This window comes from the organism of the source record quoted next, assembly GCF_019968985.1.
Source record: "MAG: Porospora cf. gigantea B chromosome Unknown PgB_NODE_576_length_14627_cov_121.801, whole genome shotgun sequence".
In the NCBI taxonomy this organism is placed as follows: Eukaryota; Apicomplexa; class Conoidasida; order Eugregarinorida; family Porosporidae; genus Porospora; species Porospora cf. gigantea B.
In genome coordinates this window covers 1-14,627 of record NW_027179122.1, presented here as the reverse complement: position 1 = coordinate 14,627, position 14,627 = coordinate 1, and the positions used below count along the sequence as shown (strand labels likewise).

General features: G+C 57.5%; 7 protein-coding genes across 18 annotated transcripts; 4 read left to right on the top strand and 3 right to left on the bottom strand.

Annotated features, from left to right (window-relative positions):
- On the bottom strand, positions 1 to 1,962 carry KVP17_001698 (uncharacterized protein; the record flags this gene model as incomplete). Of its 2 annotated transcripts, XM_068517338.1 has the most annotated exons (4): positions 1 to 397; positions 439 to 1,443; positions 1,472 to 1,837; positions 1,948 to 1,962. In XM_068517338.1, coding segments are annotated over 4 exons (1,783 nt in total), but the record flags the coding sequence as incomplete, so codon positions are not given. The 2 variants fall into 2 exon arrangements, with proteins under 2 accessions (XP_068373005.1, XP_068373006.1); XM_068517339.1 differs by lacking the exon at positions 1,948 to 1,962 and having other exon boundaries at positions 23 to 397; positions 1,472 to 1,621.
- Positions 1,963 to 2,537: 575 nt separating this feature from the next.
- On the top strand, positions 2,538 to 2,852 carry KVP17_001699 (uncharacterized protein; the record flags this gene model as incomplete). Its single annotated transcript, XM_068517340.1, has 1 exon — positions 2,538 to 2,852. One exon carries the CDS (start codon positions 2,538 to 2,540, stop codon positions 2,850 to 2,852), a length of 315 nt encoding a protein of 104 aa, XP_068373007.1.
- Positions 2,853 to 3,235: 383 nt separating this feature from the next.
- Positions 3,236 to 3,802, top strand: KVP17_001704 (uncharacterized protein; the record flags this gene model as incomplete). Its single annotated transcript, XM_068517355.1, has 1 exon — positions 3,236 to 3,802. The coding sequence occupies one exon, from the start codon at positions 3,236 to 3,238 to the stop codon at positions 3,800 to 3,802; it is 567 nt and encodes a 188-aa protein (XP_068373022.1).
- Positions 3,803 to 3,867: 65 nt separating this feature from the next.
- On the bottom strand, positions 3,868 to 7,234 carry KVP17_001700 (uncharacterized protein; the record flags this gene model as incomplete). 3 transcript variants are annotated; one of them, XM_068517341.1, is made up of 3 exons in its annotated part: positions 3,868 to 3,921; positions 3,951 to 6,571; positions 6,600 to 6,987. In XM_068517341.1, the coding sequence occupies 3 exons, from the start codon at positions 6,985 to 6,987 to the stop codon at positions 3,868 to 3,870; spliced, it is 3,063 nt and encodes a 1,020-aa protein (XP_068373008.1).
- A 23-nt stretch (positions 7,235 to 7,257) lies between these two features.
- On the top strand, positions 7,258 to 10,647 carry KVP17_001702 (uncharacterized protein; the record flags this gene model as incomplete). 4 transcript variants are annotated; one of them, XM_068517351.1, is made up of 7 exons in its annotated part: positions 7,258 to 7,314; positions 7,344 to 7,442; positions 7,480 to 8,003; positions 8,031 to 8,206; positions 8,235 to 8,950; positions 8,981 to 9,203; positions 9,233 to 10,647. In XM_068517351.1, 7 exons carry the CDS (start codon positions 7,258 to 7,260, stop codon positions 10,645 to 10,647), a joined length of 3,210 nt encoding a protein of 1,069 aa, XP_068373018.1. The 4 variants fall into 4 exon arrangements, with proteins under 4 accessions (XP_068373018.1, XP_068373019.1, XP_068373017.1 ...); XM_068517352.1 differs by lacking the exons at positions 7,258 to 7,314; positions 7,344 to 7,442; positions 8,031 to 8,206; ... (1 more) ...; positions 8,981 to 9,203; positions 9,233 to 10,647 and having other exon boundaries at positions 7,480 to 8,007; XM_068517350.1 differs by lacking the exons at positions 7,258 to 7,314; positions 7,344 to 7,442; positions 7,480 to 8,003; positions 8,031 to 8,206; positions 9,233 to 10,647 and having other exon boundaries at positions 8,312 to 9,214.
- Positions 10,648 to 10,726: 79 nt separating this feature from the next.
- On the bottom strand, positions 10,727 to 11,438 carry KVP17_001703 (uncharacterized protein; the record flags this gene model as incomplete). Of its 2 annotated transcripts, XM_068517354.1 has the most annotated exons (2): positions 10,727 to 11,344; positions 11,376 to 11,438. In XM_068517354.1, 2 exons carry the CDS (start codon positions 11,436 to 11,438, stop codon positions 10,727 to 10,729), a joined length of 681 nt encoding a protein of 226 aa, XP_068373021.1. The 2 variants fall into 2 exon arrangements, with proteins under 2 accessions (XP_068373021.1, XP_068373020.1); XM_068517353.1 differs by lacking the exon at positions 11,376 to 11,438 and having other exon boundaries at positions 10,727 to 11,191.
- A 266-nt stretch (positions 11,439 to 11,704) lies between these two features.
- KVP17_001701 (uncharacterized protein) lies at positions 11,705 to 13,838 on the top strand (the record flags this gene model as incomplete). Of its 5 annotated transcripts, XM_068517345.1 has the most annotated exons (4): positions 11,705 to 11,943; positions 11,972 to 12,841; positions 12,868 to 13,528; positions 13,566 to 13,838. In XM_068517345.1, 4 exons carry the CDS (start codon positions 11,705 to 11,707, stop codon positions 13,836 to 13,838), a joined length of 2,043 nt encoding a protein of 680 aa, XP_068373012.1. The 5 variants fall into 5 exon arrangements, with proteins under 5 accessions (XP_068373012.1, XP_068373013.1, XP_068373011.1 ...); XM_068517347.1 differs by lacking the exons at positions 11,705 to 11,943; positions 11,972 to 12,841 and having other exon boundaries at positions 13,277 to 13,528; XM_068517346.1 differs by lacking the exons at positions 11,972 to 12,841; positions 12,868 to 13,528; positions 13,566 to 13,838 and having other exon boundaries at positions 11,705 to 11,947.
- Positions 13,839 to 14,627: the final 789 nt, after the last annotated feature.

The following is a 14,627-nucleotide window of genomic DNA, read 5'->3' as shown; positions in this document are numbered from 1 at the left end:
ACCCGTCAGAGTCTTGGTCTACGCTGACATCCACCACCTCCGAGATGACCTCACAATCCTCGACTTCGTCCTGTGTGACGTCCTCGTCGGAGACGGAGGCCAGGACCGCCAGTTGCCAGTCCACAAACACGTCCTGTCGCAGGCTCTTCACCAGATATTTCAGCGTGCCGCTTGAGGTGAGGCTCGCTTCGTCCGGCTGCAGATTCGCGGCGTGCTGCTGCAGCAGGTTTTCAGTCTGCGTCGCCAGGGACCTCCACTCGTCTGCGCAAGCTGCAGGTGTTCGGTGGTAGGGAAAGGGGTAAAGACTGGAGTTCACCTGGGATGAGATGAACACCCACGGCAGTTCAGCATCCGGTGATAGTTCCATAGATTCCAATGAGCAGGCGAACAGAGAAGTCTGGAATGTGTGTGAGAAGATATGGGACGGACAATGCTCACCCCCACAGCCGCTACCAAGCATATCTGTTCCACTCGAGCCCAAGGTCGGGCTTTGAGCGCAGCCTCGTCCCACTCCGCGTTGGCTTCGCCGAAGTCGGCGTCTGTCAGACTCTCGCCCAATCGATGAAAATCCACTGATGTCGTGCACTGCAAGAATATTTGTCTAAGCTGCTTCTCCCGTTCGGATAACACCGCCGCCGCACCCAGAGGGCGCTTTTTCGACCTGTCCAGAGGTTCCGAGGACTGTCGAAACCTTTCCACGTGTGTTAGCGCCGCCTGGGCCGCCAGCGCAGAGCTGTGTGGTGCCAGAAAAAGCGCCAGCGACGAAAGCCGTGACACGTGGTCTCGCAAGTTGCACTCGTCCTCGGTGCCCTGGTTCCCCCGCCAGCGGTCGAGCGCGGGCTGCACGCGCCGCTTGACTTGGGGGTCCAACCTGTAGCTCACGTCGTTCACCTTCACAACGGACACACTGGGAGCGCCGTCGTTGACGTGTACGGAGACGGGCGGCTCGATGTGGCCTTCATGCACGGCCCTCGTATGCACTCGGAGGACTCTACCACTCTCAGCCCCCTCCTGTGATTGCTTCTTTACGAGAATTCCTAGGCCGTATGGCACTGTTACCTCCGTCTCCATACCTTCTCCGAGGATGCGCAGCGCTCGCCCCAAAAGGCCTGCGGTGAGGTTGCGCGGCCGACTAGCCTCCCAGACGCCTGTAGATTTTGGCAGCCCGTGCACCAGCGGCGTATAAGGGCAAAATGTCGACAGAAACCTTCGATGAGGCACCTCGGACGTGTGACATGCGTACATAGACAGGTCCACCGGACCTGTGGTGGGGACCTCAGGTGGCAAACGCAGGTCGGCGGGATCCAGCCGCTCTGGAATGACAATGAAGTTCTCGCTGCCATCAGCGGTACCTGCGACTTCCCTCCGTAGCGTCTGCCAGAAGCCCAGCACCAGCAGCGCGGTCCGGTCGCGAGTGTTGGTCGAGCCTCGGTTTTTTACTAGCTGCGTCAATAGGCGAATGTCAACTCACTGTGGCCTGCACGCAGCGCGCCAGCTCTTGAGCCTGCAGGGTCCTGTCTCTGGTCCCCTTGTAGACGTCCTCCGCCAGCCACTGCGCCTCCGAGAGGAGAATTGTACGTGCGTCCCGATATGGTCGGCACTGCTGCTCTCTCATCTTCATTTTTATGAGCTTCAGGCTGTCAGGATTGGGGAAAAAAATCGGATCTGCGGCTGCCTGCAGGAAGCCGTCGACAACTGATTTAGTTGGGGATGCGGTGTTCCGTGGCACGCCTAATGGTGTCCCAGATGTCAAGAGTTGATTTGCCGTCCGCCATGCAACGTACGACTCAATGTACTCCACCAGCTCGCGCTCCGCCTGAGTGTCCGCAGTGGGGCTCTGGAAATGGTAAGACACACCACATACAAAAAGTGCATCAACGAGGTGGTCGCGATCAGCGCCACGCAACCAACGGGGTCGAAAAAGGCGCGAGGACGGCGCAAACTCACCTGGATAGGGGCCATAAATGATATTTTTCTTGAACACGCACCGCCTGTCGATCGATTGACGTTGCTAGATGAGCGCGGAACCCTCCGTTTTTCTCTGATCGGCGGAAATCGGGTACTTTTTCAGACATGGCAGATCTCATTCTTGTCGACACTGACTGCCAGGATGAGCAAGCTTGGATATCGCTCGCTACGGAGATGGGAGTACCTGCGTCCGCGTTTAGTGCCGTCCGGAGGTGAGGGTTGTTCTTGTGGTTAGCAGGATGCACAGGCCTCAGGATAGAATCAACGCGCTGTGCTCTAGGATGCTGATTTGGTGGTACGTTGGAGAGACCACTCGCCGCAAAGTGCATTTTTACAAACCTGTGGGACAGCAGCTGTGACAGAATCAGCAATGCCGAGGGCGCCCAGACGTGGCCTCCTTCAATGTCTCGCACGACCACACACTTTGCGTTCTTGCTGTGTGCGGAGCTGTTGGAGTGAAGCCCCCCGATTGGGCCCCTGTGGCGCGGGTTGAGACGAGGTCTGTGGGTCTGCAAGGTGAGGTCGGCGTAGACTGCATATGGGGCGGCCGGGACCCCTGCTTGTTGAGCATGTCAAGTCGATGTCTGTCGCCGGGTGAGCAGACGCTCGACTCAATATGGGTGGACGACCTCGCCCTGGATGAATCAGTGGCACTCACCAGCAGACTTCATATTTTCCTCGCCTTATGGACACGGAAGGAAGCTGCAGTCAAGGCTAACGGCCGAGGGCTGGGCGTTGAGTTTAGCAGACTCGCGACGGTGCCTGTGGTCTCATTGGACAGCGTGCCAATAGAGGCTGAACTGCAGACATTCCGATGGAAGGAACACATCATATCCGTGTGTGGTTTAGGAAGCTCCTGGGTTGAGGTGCCTTCTGTGGTTTAGAAATCGCGTTGTTGATTGACAAATCACGTGCGCTCTCGTGAAATACACTCAGCACTTTGTTGTGCCGCCTTCCTCCCCGACAAATCACGTGGGTCCCTAGTAATGCGTACGAGCTCCTTCAAAACTGCGTCGTTGTCACTGGACTCGACTGGAGGCGTGTACGAAAGCTTGGTGTCCAATTCTGGACCGCTGGAGGGGCAGGAATCGCTGTCATTCCACGAATAGCATTCAGGTTCCGGGCCTTCACACGGCTTCGAGATGCTTGAGCCGTTCATTAACCAATCCAGGGGATCCGGAAACTTTGTCTTCGATTCGGCCAGCGCAGACGCACAGCATTCCCTGAACATCCGCTTCCCTTCGCGTGTGCACCGGCCGCTACGGCAATGCACACGAAAAGGCGATCACGGCGGCCGATTCCGACGGCGGTGGACCCACAGTGTCACAGGACGCGCTCAAGGGTGCCGGCACCCGTGCCGGTGGCGCAAACACGCGTTCGACTCGAACGCAAGCCCAGCGACGCCCTGAAGAGAGCTCGCGTGTCCGACATCACCCAGCGCGAAACCACAACCAGCAGCCATGAACTTGAGCTGCCAGAAGTCGCCCACGACTGCGTGCAGATGGAGCGGCGGGCTGAGTGGGAGCTGTGGCGGCACAACGAGCGCCTGAGACCCATGTCGCGTGATCGGCGGCGTGAAATAGAGTCCCAGATGTCGTGGTACGTGCCACCAGAGCCCCAGGCTCCGCGAAAGCCACGCGTTTACCCTCTGTTCCAGAACGGTCATTTTACTATGGAGACGGAGCACAAGCGCAAGCGGAGACGGTCAAGCTGGGAGCAGCTGGCAGACGAGAGAGATGGTGCTCCTACGACGCACGACACTCTCAGCTACCATATTTTCAGGTTGATTGAGTGGACTAGCGGTATGATGTGCAATGTGTTCTCTACGTGCTGAATCTCACGAGCCTGGCCATTGAACTAACTTGATAGAAGTCTGCAAACCCTTGCTACGCAACCAACTCATGGTCTCAGTAACTGACTTAGCCTGGAAGTCTTCAAATCTTTGATGCTGCTCTGCAATTATTAGAGGCATAAGTTCTCACGGCGACTTCGTAGCCTCGGTCCTGGGCGTATCGTAGGACCAACGCGTGAACTTGCAGCATACGCCTGAAGGTGGATATCTGAGCGTGTACGGTCGGCTCGTTCTGCGCGAAGTCAGCCTGCGGAAACTTCTCTGTCAGGCGGCGCTTGTCCATGTAGGCGCCTGCGGCGTCCGCGCTCTGCTTTATGTGGGACAGCACGGCGTCGACGCTTGCGGGTTGAAGAGGATCGATGTCCACAGCGGTCAACGCGGCAATCACGGCATCAAGGGCAGCCTCAATGATTGGTGGCCCGTCTGTGCGGAGGAGGAATGCACAGGTCCCAGCCATGATTTCGGTCATCTCAGGTGCATACAGACACCCACGAGCCACCAAAACGGACACTAAGGCGACCAGGTCCAAATGCAGGTCTAGCAGATCGTCACGTTGGACCTGGAGCTTTCCCATATCGATCAAACGCCAGCTGTCACATTGTAAACACGCTCTCATAACCGGCAGGAGTTCTTGCGCATTCAAAGGCGCATCGCACTGCAAAAGTCGGAGTGTGGCTGGCTCTCCTGCCAGCGCCTTCAGAAGAGAAAGGCGGCACATGAACGCCTCGTCCCACTTCCCGGCCTCAGGTAGCAAGGGTAGCCCAGAGAGCCATGTACAGACGAGGTCGACGGCGACAGCTCCCAAGGTGGCCTTGAGCCGCAGCAGCTGCAGCGCCACCGGCGCCAAGTCCGACGTGTGGTCCCGAACCTGGTCTAGTGTGGCGCCGTGGGAAGCCGCCCAGATGGCGACCATGTCCGCTTCGTCCTCCGTCAGCTGGTCGGGGTTAGCGATGGGCAAGGCGCATGCGTCTGGGGGACCCGCGAGGATCCAACCAGCCGTGGCGCGTGCGCAGAGGTAGACGTTCCTGCTCTGGTACCGCATCAGAGCCCCGTAATGTCGGTTAGCCGAGGGGTAAATGTCAGAAGGCAGGGGTCGATGTTCGGGCAAGTTCAAGCACACAGCGGCCAGGAGATCGCCGTTGACCCGAGCCAGATCCGGCCACACATCTTCGGGGAGCATCGCAGCTATCACCCGGCCCGCAAAAGCTACGTTGGTCGAGGGTGTGACTTCCAGTGACTCCAGCCATTCCATTAACACCGAGACGTTTACCGTCGATCTGACGAAGTGGGCAACGGTGTGCATTTCTCGGATTCGAGGACTCGGTCGGAGTATCCAGTTCCCCAGCGCCGTCAGAGCACTTGCCGTGTCGAAGCGACTCCACCAGTTCCAGCCCTGAAAGAGAGCCATGTACGATTTCTTGTCAACGAGCTCTTCTGGCGATTCCATGAGGGACGCCAGCACCGAGACCAACGAAGGGTGAAGATTAGCAGGAAGCCTGTCCTTCGACAGCATAGCGACCAGCATTCGCATCCACTGCACCTGCCTGGCCCCAGTGTCGACGGTAAGCGCGTTGACCAGTGCTTCGGCCTCACAAGGACATGTCTCGCAGACCAAGTCGAAGACACCAGCTAGACGCAGCTCAGGGTCATCGAACAGGAGGCGCGTTGCCCCCGTGGGGCAGACATCGGCAACTCGAAGCAGGGCCGGAACCAAAGTAAAGTGCGTCTCTGGATGCAGGGTGCCATCGGTCAGAATTGCGGCAACGAGTCTTTGGATGTCATCTGGTAGCGAGTCTAAGGTTTCAAGAGGCCTCACGATTAGGGTTTTTGCGGCGTTTGCGTCCATGTGTTGAACTCGCAGCAGCCCGAACCGCAGGAGGTCGCAGCGGGTGCTGGCTGGTAAGCTGCAGACGTCCGATAAGGCGTTTTCCAGCAGAGGTAGCAGTTTGTGCCACTTTTGAATGTTCAGTTCCAAGCATGAGAAGAGATCCGTCAGTATCTCAGGCGTCAGCAGCGAGGCGAACGCCAGAGGATCGACAGCGGACATTGCCAGTAGCACGTTGAAGCAGCTCTCGCGGTCCTCGCGGATGAAGGCGGCCAGCGCGGACGCAAAGTCTGCCGGAACTACTGGAGCGGCAGTCCCGGGCCGCGCCGTCAGCGAACTCCATATCCACGGATGCTGCCCAGAGCTGAGAGGAGTACAGGGTCGCAAGAGATTGACCACCAGTGGAGCGTAGTCCGCCTCGTTAGGCCCCGATAGGAAGGGGGCAAAGTCCCCCAAATGCGTACGGTCCAGCAGACCGCAACAGCTCATTTTACAGAGGAACGACACCATTGCCTGGATGGTGTGACGAGGGTTGGCAGACTCTACAGCGTCTGTCGAGCCGAAGTCCGCCTCGAACGCGAAGTCGTCGTTGAACTCGTTGATGCCCTCCTCCTCCACTGGGCAGGGCGACCTTTCGTCCTCATTTACGACCCGCATTGCGATGAGTTCGACGAAACACTTGACCTGCCCAACGTGCACTGTGTGCCCGCAGACCAGCGCATGCAGCACATCGAAATACGGCTGCATGTCGTCGGTAGCTACGGGTTCTTCGAGGACAGCGAGAGCGTCGGATATAAGATGCTCTCGCAGGTCCCGATGCAAGAAGGGGGCCGCCCCCTTCACGAATGCCGCACGGAGTCGGCAATCGCCGATCGCTTCCAAAGTAGCAGCCGCGCAGACGTGGGTGGCCACTCCGCCGAGGCCTCCTGCGTGGAAGCCCCATCTACAGCTCACTGAGTAGCTTCAACAGGCGGCCGTAGGCCAGCCCAGACAGCTGCGGCGTCGCAGCATAGTTGAGTACCCGATTCTGGCTCCACTCCACCCAGGCTGCGCTCCAGAGGTCACGGGAGCCCCTGCACGTCAGCAGGTCAGCGAGCACGTCCAGGGCTGCGTAGCTCGTCTCGCGGTTACCCGTGGCCAGATCCTCTAGGGCGGGCAGCAGCGTCTGAATCAGCGGGGAGGTCGGCATGGACCCTTCCAAGCGCACGATATCCTGCAGCACGAGGCACGCAGTCACCCTAAGATCAGCGTCGGCCAGCAGAGACGCGAGTTTTCTCACCAACACCTTCTGGTCGGCCTCTGCGATGCAAGGACAAAGGCGGTTGATACACTTTACGGCCATGCCACGCACTTCGATGATCGGATCCTTCAACAGCTCCAGAATCCCTGACAGTATTAATGGGTACGTGGTCGAAGAAGTGGACTGGTGTGCGTTAGTTATGATGAAGATGCATACCTACCATTTCTTTGAGCACCCTGTCTGTGAGATCCGAGGCCGCCATATAACGGAAATCCTGGTGTGGCTCGGACCCCGAGCTCACCTTGTCATAGTGCGTGAGTTGCTTCAGTAGTTCACTGACCTCCGGCATTTTCTGTGATTAATTCCGTCAAGATGAGTCAGAACAACGAGGGCGTCCTTACATGGAACGAGGACGACCTCAATGTCAAGGTAGGGATCCTTTCCCCTCTCACACGCAGGCTGTTGTCCGCATTCGGCCGCCCACCGACCTCGAGGCCGCGACGTCGACGGAGTCGGCAGTTTGGTTCGAGGGGGACGATCTCATCGTTCCTACGCAGGTAATCTGAGCGAATCAGTTCCCCGTATCTCTTCCAGATGTGCTTACAGCGGTATGGTTTTGACGCGGTCTTGCCGCCGGAGGCGTCACAGTCACGGACATACGCCTGCGTCTGCCAACCGCTGCTTGAGTCGTTCTTCAACGGATTCAACAGTTCTGTGTTGGCGTACGGTCAGACGGGAAGCGGAAAAACCTACACGATCGGGAGCTGCATCGAGGACACAGACGGATTGGTGCCCAAAGCACTACGAGGCATTTTTGGCAAAGCTTCGGAGTGCAGGGAGCGGGATGACCAGATCGAGCTGTCAGTCAGCTACATCGAACTCTACAACGAAGACATCCGTGACCTGTCGAACTCCGCGCTGGACGCAGTCTCAGTGCGTATCTCGCAGGACCCTCTCACGAAGTCGATTCAACTTTTGGGCATTAGAACCGTGCCAGTGGACAACCCCGAAGCTGCGTTGTTGATTCTCCGGAACGGGTCGCGACACCGATCCACAGCGGCGACTGCCATGAACTCAGCCAGTTCGCGTAGTCACGCGATATTTACGGTGCACCTTAGGTAGGTCAGCAGGATACCCATCCACAGACGCGAATCTGAGGGCACTGCCACGCTGTCGAAGTTCCATTTCGTCGACCTTGCAGGCTCGGAGAGGCTAAAGCGGACTGGTGCTCAGGGGGAACGGTTAAGGGAGGGTATATCGATTAACAGTGGCCTTCTTGGTTTGTCTAACGTCATATCTGCGTTGACTGATAAGCACCGCAGTGAGAAGCAGGACGGTCTACAATGCAGAGATCCATGTGCCGTACCGCGACTCGAAACTTACCCGCATAATCCAGGACTCACTCGGAGGAAATTCACGTACAGTGATGGTGGCCTGCGTCTCACCCACCCCCGCTGACGTCAGCGAAACGGTAAACACTGTCCGTTATGCCTCTCGCGCGCGTAACATCCGAAACACCCCCCAAATCAACACTGACTCACATTGTGCGGTGGTGAGCGAGCTACGAAACCAGGTTCATGCCCTGTGCGGTCAGGTCCAGCACTACAAACGGCTGCTGATACAGCATAATGTGCCACTAACAGAGCCAGAGGACCCCGTTTCACCTCCATTTATCACACCCGCCGAGTGCCTCCCAGAAGGCTCTAGCGTCGCAGCGCCCTCGAGCTCGGCCTCCGAGCATCTGTTAGGTGTGCTGGACGAGGCAGCTCAATGGGCGGAGCTGGTCACGGGTCTGCAGACCAATATTGAGGAACTCAGGCGCACCCTGCGCGACAAGGAGGCCGGGATGTCCCACCTGGTCGCCGAGGTCGACGCTGCAAAGAACACTCGTCAACGGCATGGCTCCCTCCGGGAGCAGCAGCTGCGGGAGAGAGTTCAGGAGAACAAGCGATCGTTGGACTGCCTTCGCAAGACCGTGAGCAAGCTCGAACGTGAGAAGTCGGTGGTGCTCCGGAAACACGACTGCTCCCTGCGTCAGGCAGATAAGTTGAAGGAGAACCTCTCGGTGAGGTTCCGCATGGACAATTTATGGCAGACTGTCAGGGGCGAGAAGCGCGAAATAGTGCGGAAACTTAACGTAGAGACAAAGAAATACTCCTGTGCCGTCAAACAGAAGGACAAAAGCATCACTGCGATCCGGAAGGAGCTCAACACCGCCGCTAGCCGCTTTCGGAAGCAGGAAATGTCGCTGAAGAAGGAGATGGACCGCCTGCAGAAACGAAACGACGCTCTGCAGAGAGCGCTGAACTTGTCGCGAGGTGAAACATGAATGGGAAGTCCAATGCAGTTCACAAAGGAGAGGCGGACCTGACGGATCATCTTGAGAAGGTGTTGCAGAGGCTGGTGGACACAGGTCTCACTGGAGATGACGACGTCAGCTTCGACATGGAGCAGCTGAAGGCTGCCGGTGCCAGTCTGTTGAAGGCTCATGCCCCCTCGGCTGTATGCGAATCGCTTCTCGTCGACAGTCTTCGCGGACGGCTGGAACTGGAGAAGAGCGACTTCGAGCTGACGGCTGTACGGGAGCAGCTCAACGAGACCCGCACGTCACGCAGCCTCCTGCAGCAGGAGGTTACTGGACTGACGACCCGAATGGAGGAGACGTACAAGAAAGATAAGTTCGGATTCTTGGCTGAGGTATGGAAGCAGAAGGCCACTTTCTTGAGCTCCGTCCTCCACAGCGACGACGACCGAGTGCAGAACTACTTGACCTATCTCCACGGCGAGCTCAAGGACATGGAGACGCTGGTGGAGACGAACAATCTGGACAGCCAGTCTCTGAGACGGGCCTCTCTGATGCGGTGTGTTGATGACGACCTCTGGTCGCCGCGAAGCAGCCAGAGCGACGCACCTGCCATTCTCTTCACTTCCGTGGCGCTGAACTCCAGCGAAGCACCGACGCAACTGCTGGCAGGCTCCTTGGGTGAGTGCCATCTGCTGGACCTTGAAACCTTCGAGAGCGTGCAGGTTTGGGACATGCGAGGAGAAGAGTCCTCCTGCGTGAGGGGCGTGAGCCGCCTGTCGGAAAATGGAGTTAGCGTCGTCTGCTGCGGCTCCCAGGCCTACCTGGTGGACCCTAGAGACTCCTCGGTGGCGCTGTCCTGGTCAATGAAGGCCACCATCCTGGCTCAGACGGCTCTAAGCGAGTCTGAGTTCGCCGTGTCAGCCGACGACCTCCACACGGGTCTCTTCGACGTGCGGTCGACCAGCACGGTGGCCCGCCTCACCACTGACACGCACCTGCTCTCCTTGGCTCACCTCCAGCCGCGATCCAAGGGGACATTCCAGGGCCTGGTTGGGGGGGGACGGGACAAGATCTGTCGGCTATGGGACAATGGCTGGCGCACCATGACGCCTCCGTTCTTCTCTGCAGTGGCACAAGTGGACTCTTCGGATTCGGGTCTCATTTGTGGCGTGTCGCGTGAGGGTCGGGCTCGTGTGTGGCATGTCGATACGGCGGCCATAAACCCGGTGTTCAAGTTCGACCACGCCTCCGCGGTGCGATTCCGCGAAGGCGACCTTTTGGTTGGCGACCGAATGGGCGTGGTCGCGGTTTTCGACACGTCCGGAGGTGACGTGGTTAGACGTGGAGAAATGCGCCTGCCAGCGGCCACGGGAGTTGCCGAACTCGCCATTGCGGGGGACGTAATCGTGGCACTGGGCCACAACAAGCACTTGTACAATGTCAAAATGGACGTGTAGTGGCACGTGCAGCGATAGCAACGACTTGATATTCACTGACAGTCACATACACACAAGAATGATTCTTCCAGGCTACCCATCACACGAGATCCTTGATTCGAAGGCGCTCGCTGGCGTCAGTCTTCATCATCATTACGATCAGATCTCGAAGATCGTCAGGCACGTGAGGCATGTCCTTGAGCAACTTTTCGAGCAGTCCCTCCATCCCTTCAGTTATCATCTGCCCAGAGAGAATGTCCACGCCCAAGTCCCGCGCCGCACGCCTGTGGGACAAATAGCTTTGCGGAGAGAAGACGTCTTTGAACAGTGGCGTAGTCAGCGTGCCAGCCAACTGCTTTCTCTGGGCGGCCTGTCGCCTCATGAGGCTGGCGCGCATGTCGATGGGCATCACGGCGCCTAGCACTAGGAGTCCCAGTGTCCACACGGCGCTGTTCGCGAAGACCATCCCCCTCCAGTTCTCGGGAGCGCCGTATACCAAATCGTCAACCGTTTGCTTCGACACGTCAAAAATGGTCCCCGACAGAGGAACCGTCCGAACCCCCATCAAGGCGTCGCTATTCGGCCCAAGTTCCGGCAGCAGCAGGAAGCTACCCGGGACGCGCTGCAGGTGCTGAGCCGCTTGTTTTACGAAGTCGGAGGCACTGTCGGCGTGAATGATGCACGCTGACGCGTCAGCGAAGCCTATAGAGCTGACAGTCTGCTTTGTGGAGAGGGACAGCGAGTCCCACTGAATCCGTGGAGGCGAAGTCGTGGGGGGACTGTTTGGGGGAGGCGACTGGCTGGAGCGCCATTTCTGGAACCAGGGGACACTTGTTGGATGCCGATGATTACGTGTAGTCGTGTTGTCAGCGTCGTTGGATCGGTCGAGAAGAGGAGTCTTCACGTTCAGAAAACTGCTGCAAACCACTGTTCAGAGTAGATTGAATTCTGCACACAAACACACTATACATAGTCTATTGGCCCTACCGGAACGTAGTGATGGTTTCCGATTCCGACTTTCAGACGTTATGATCATGAGCCTATTGCAGATATTTTCCGCAGCACGTGTGTTTCAGTCATGAGGATACACATGAATGGTGTGCTGCCTCGACGCACTCTTCTGGCGCTTACGCGCCCCACGCTTCGATCGTTGTACGACCCGCCGACGCAAGCGACGAAGGCAGCCAGCCTTCCCCGCGCAGCGCCCGCCCTGCGGCCGGAACCGGAGGTTAAGGAGGCCGCCGGCCCTCGGAAAGCGGGCACAGGGCGCTTGAGGTTGGATTGGTGGCACTTGTCCAAGGTGATAGCCTGTTCTCGGTGAAGATACGTCGTGGGTGATACACAGTCGCATATTTGTGCTCGCTGGTACTCGGCTCCTCAACATTCCATGGAATTTGGGGCTGGAACCCTCTTGGGGGGAGTATGGCGGTTGCTCTAGGCCGCTGGACGAGCGCTCACAGCCTTTCACTGATGAGCGCTTACTCGAGGAAGTGGACACCATCGTTGAGGGCGCCCGAACTCATGACTGGGCCTTCGTCTTCAGCGCTTCTGGGCTCGCCGACCTCGTACGAGGAATTCTGAAATACAAACACAAAACCCTCATCGGTTTAAGAGCGATGCCTTCCAACCAGACCCGTAACTTCAGTCCTCGGGAGAAGGTAGAGCTTTGTCGCCTGTTCATGCGCCGTAGGTGGCAGAAGTTCAATGTGCACCTGTACTTGACCCAAAATGTCTGGACGCGGCCTGAGTGCAAAGTCGACCCTAAACCCGTTTTGAAGTGTCCGTTTGATTGGGACCACCACCAGTGGTTCCGCAAGGTGACCTCTTGGGGTCGCGAACACCAGCACCTAAAGCCGGAGATGACCCCGGCGATCTTGGCTCTCAGGCTTTTATGGGACGCTGGCAAAGTGTCACACGTATTGTTTGACGGCCCTAGTGACCTCGCGTCGCGGCTTCTACTGCCTGAAGCAGCTGTGAGCTGCCTGGGTCTACGAAGTGACGTCGGCTACTGCGCCTGGTGCGAGTTGCCCATGCGTTTTGTGCCACATGTGCTCGCTAGAGGCGGTGTCCCTTGTTGTCTGGTGTGTGATAGGTACCTCTGGCCGCTGTCGGCCGTCCCAGGGGCGCGGGAGAGGGACGATCGGGTGCTCCGCCACGTTCAGGACCTAGCCATGGCCAGCGACCTCCTGCTGATCTTCGGGTCGCAGTGCGAAAAGTGAGCCGCGGATGTCCATGACCCAGAAACGGGGCTAGCACCCTGCTGCCTGCGGCGTTCAGCAACAATGTCTGCGTGGTGGAAGTTAATCCTCGAGCTGCGAAAGCCTCCAGAGTGTATACGCATGGCTTCGTGGAGGGCCACCCTGATCACATGCTGGCAGCGGTCGACGTCGCGCTGTTGATGAAGCCCGAGATGGTGGTGGGGAGGGCATCCGTTGATGAGGCAGGCCAACCCTCTGGCACCGTTGACGCCGCCGGACGCCAAGGACGACGCCCGTCTCATGGCCGAATACCGGGACCTCTTGGTAGCCGACGAGGACTACGTGCAAATTTGCCCTCCGGATCCACCATCATCCGAACCAACTCTATGGTCAAGCATCTGCGGCTTCTTTGGACGATTCAGAATTTCTTAATTTCGGCTCAGAACGCCTCCATGTCCGACTTTCACACACCACGTGAATCCCGCAGCCCCCTGACGAGCTCCCAGGAAAAATACGGCCAATCCTCCTACTACTACGCACATACACGTGACTACTGCGTGCCTACAGATGCCCAGGTTGGGCAGGGCCCCGGCATCGTTACAGGAGGCGCCCCCGAGAAGGTGGAGTGCAGCTCCACCGAACCGAAAACGGCAGCCTGCACAAAACCCATCGAACGATTTTCGTGGATAGACGAAGCAGGCTTAGTAGGTTCCAGCTACAAGCGTGTCACCATGCTTCCAGATAAAGTTGTACCTCTTCCGAAAGGATCTTCCGCATAGCGTGGTTTGGGATTCCGTGCAGACCGGCGCAGGGTACGACCTAGTCACCACTGAGCGTTCTGTCGATTTGAAGCTGCTCTCGGAGGGCGGGAAGCAGGAGTTCAGGCTGCGCCTGGGGTGCCTTTATGCCCCGATTCTCCCTGAGGAGAGCACGTGTGCCGTATCCGACACCCGCATCTGTGTGACTCTGCGTAAAGCCGACTCCTCACACAGCTGGGGAAAGTTAAAGAGCTAATCGCTCCAATACCGAAATTTAGAGTAAATTCATGATCCGTTTCAAAAAAGTTTCCAGTCAACGCTCCTTGGTGGCCTCCTTGACATGCTTGAGTCTGTCATATGCTGGCCCCACGAGAACAGACAGAGAGTCTACCCTAGGTAGGCAGCCGCGGACTAAAGCAGACGCGGACCTCCTCTTGGGCGAAACTGAATCGGCGGTGGATCCAACTCCTCCTGCCGGTGAGATATCGACACCAGGCTTTTCAACGTTCATTAATCCGATGTACAGACCGACAGGAGTGGACAAAATTGAATCGGCGGTGGATCCAACTCCTCTTGAGAGGCCCACGTCTGAAAATTCAGCGGTCGTCACCGATGTGGATAGGGTCGATTCCGAACCAGAAGGAACGGATTGGGAGGCCTACTGCCGGGCCTGCAACCGCGTAAGGCAAGCTGTGCATGCAAAGGCATTGAGAAAGAGGTATCGTATTTACACCAGCGATTGGCAGCTCATCAAAGACGCTTATTTGAACCCAGAAGAGCTCCAACAAGAGAAACTACTGCATGCGACTCCTAACATTATGGAGTTGAACCGGAGCTTGGAGCGTAATATGCACCAGAGCCATCTTTGCACACGATTTAATGTCTAAATGTATTCATTACCTTAACCTTAGTTTCTAAATGAATTGCCTCCTTAATTTCTAAATGAATTCGTTGCCTCCCTTAACCTTTCACGATTACTGGTTTTGCGCATCTCGAATGCTGGCAAAGGCCAGCGCGCTTCTCCGCGAGGGCATGCTGCCCATAG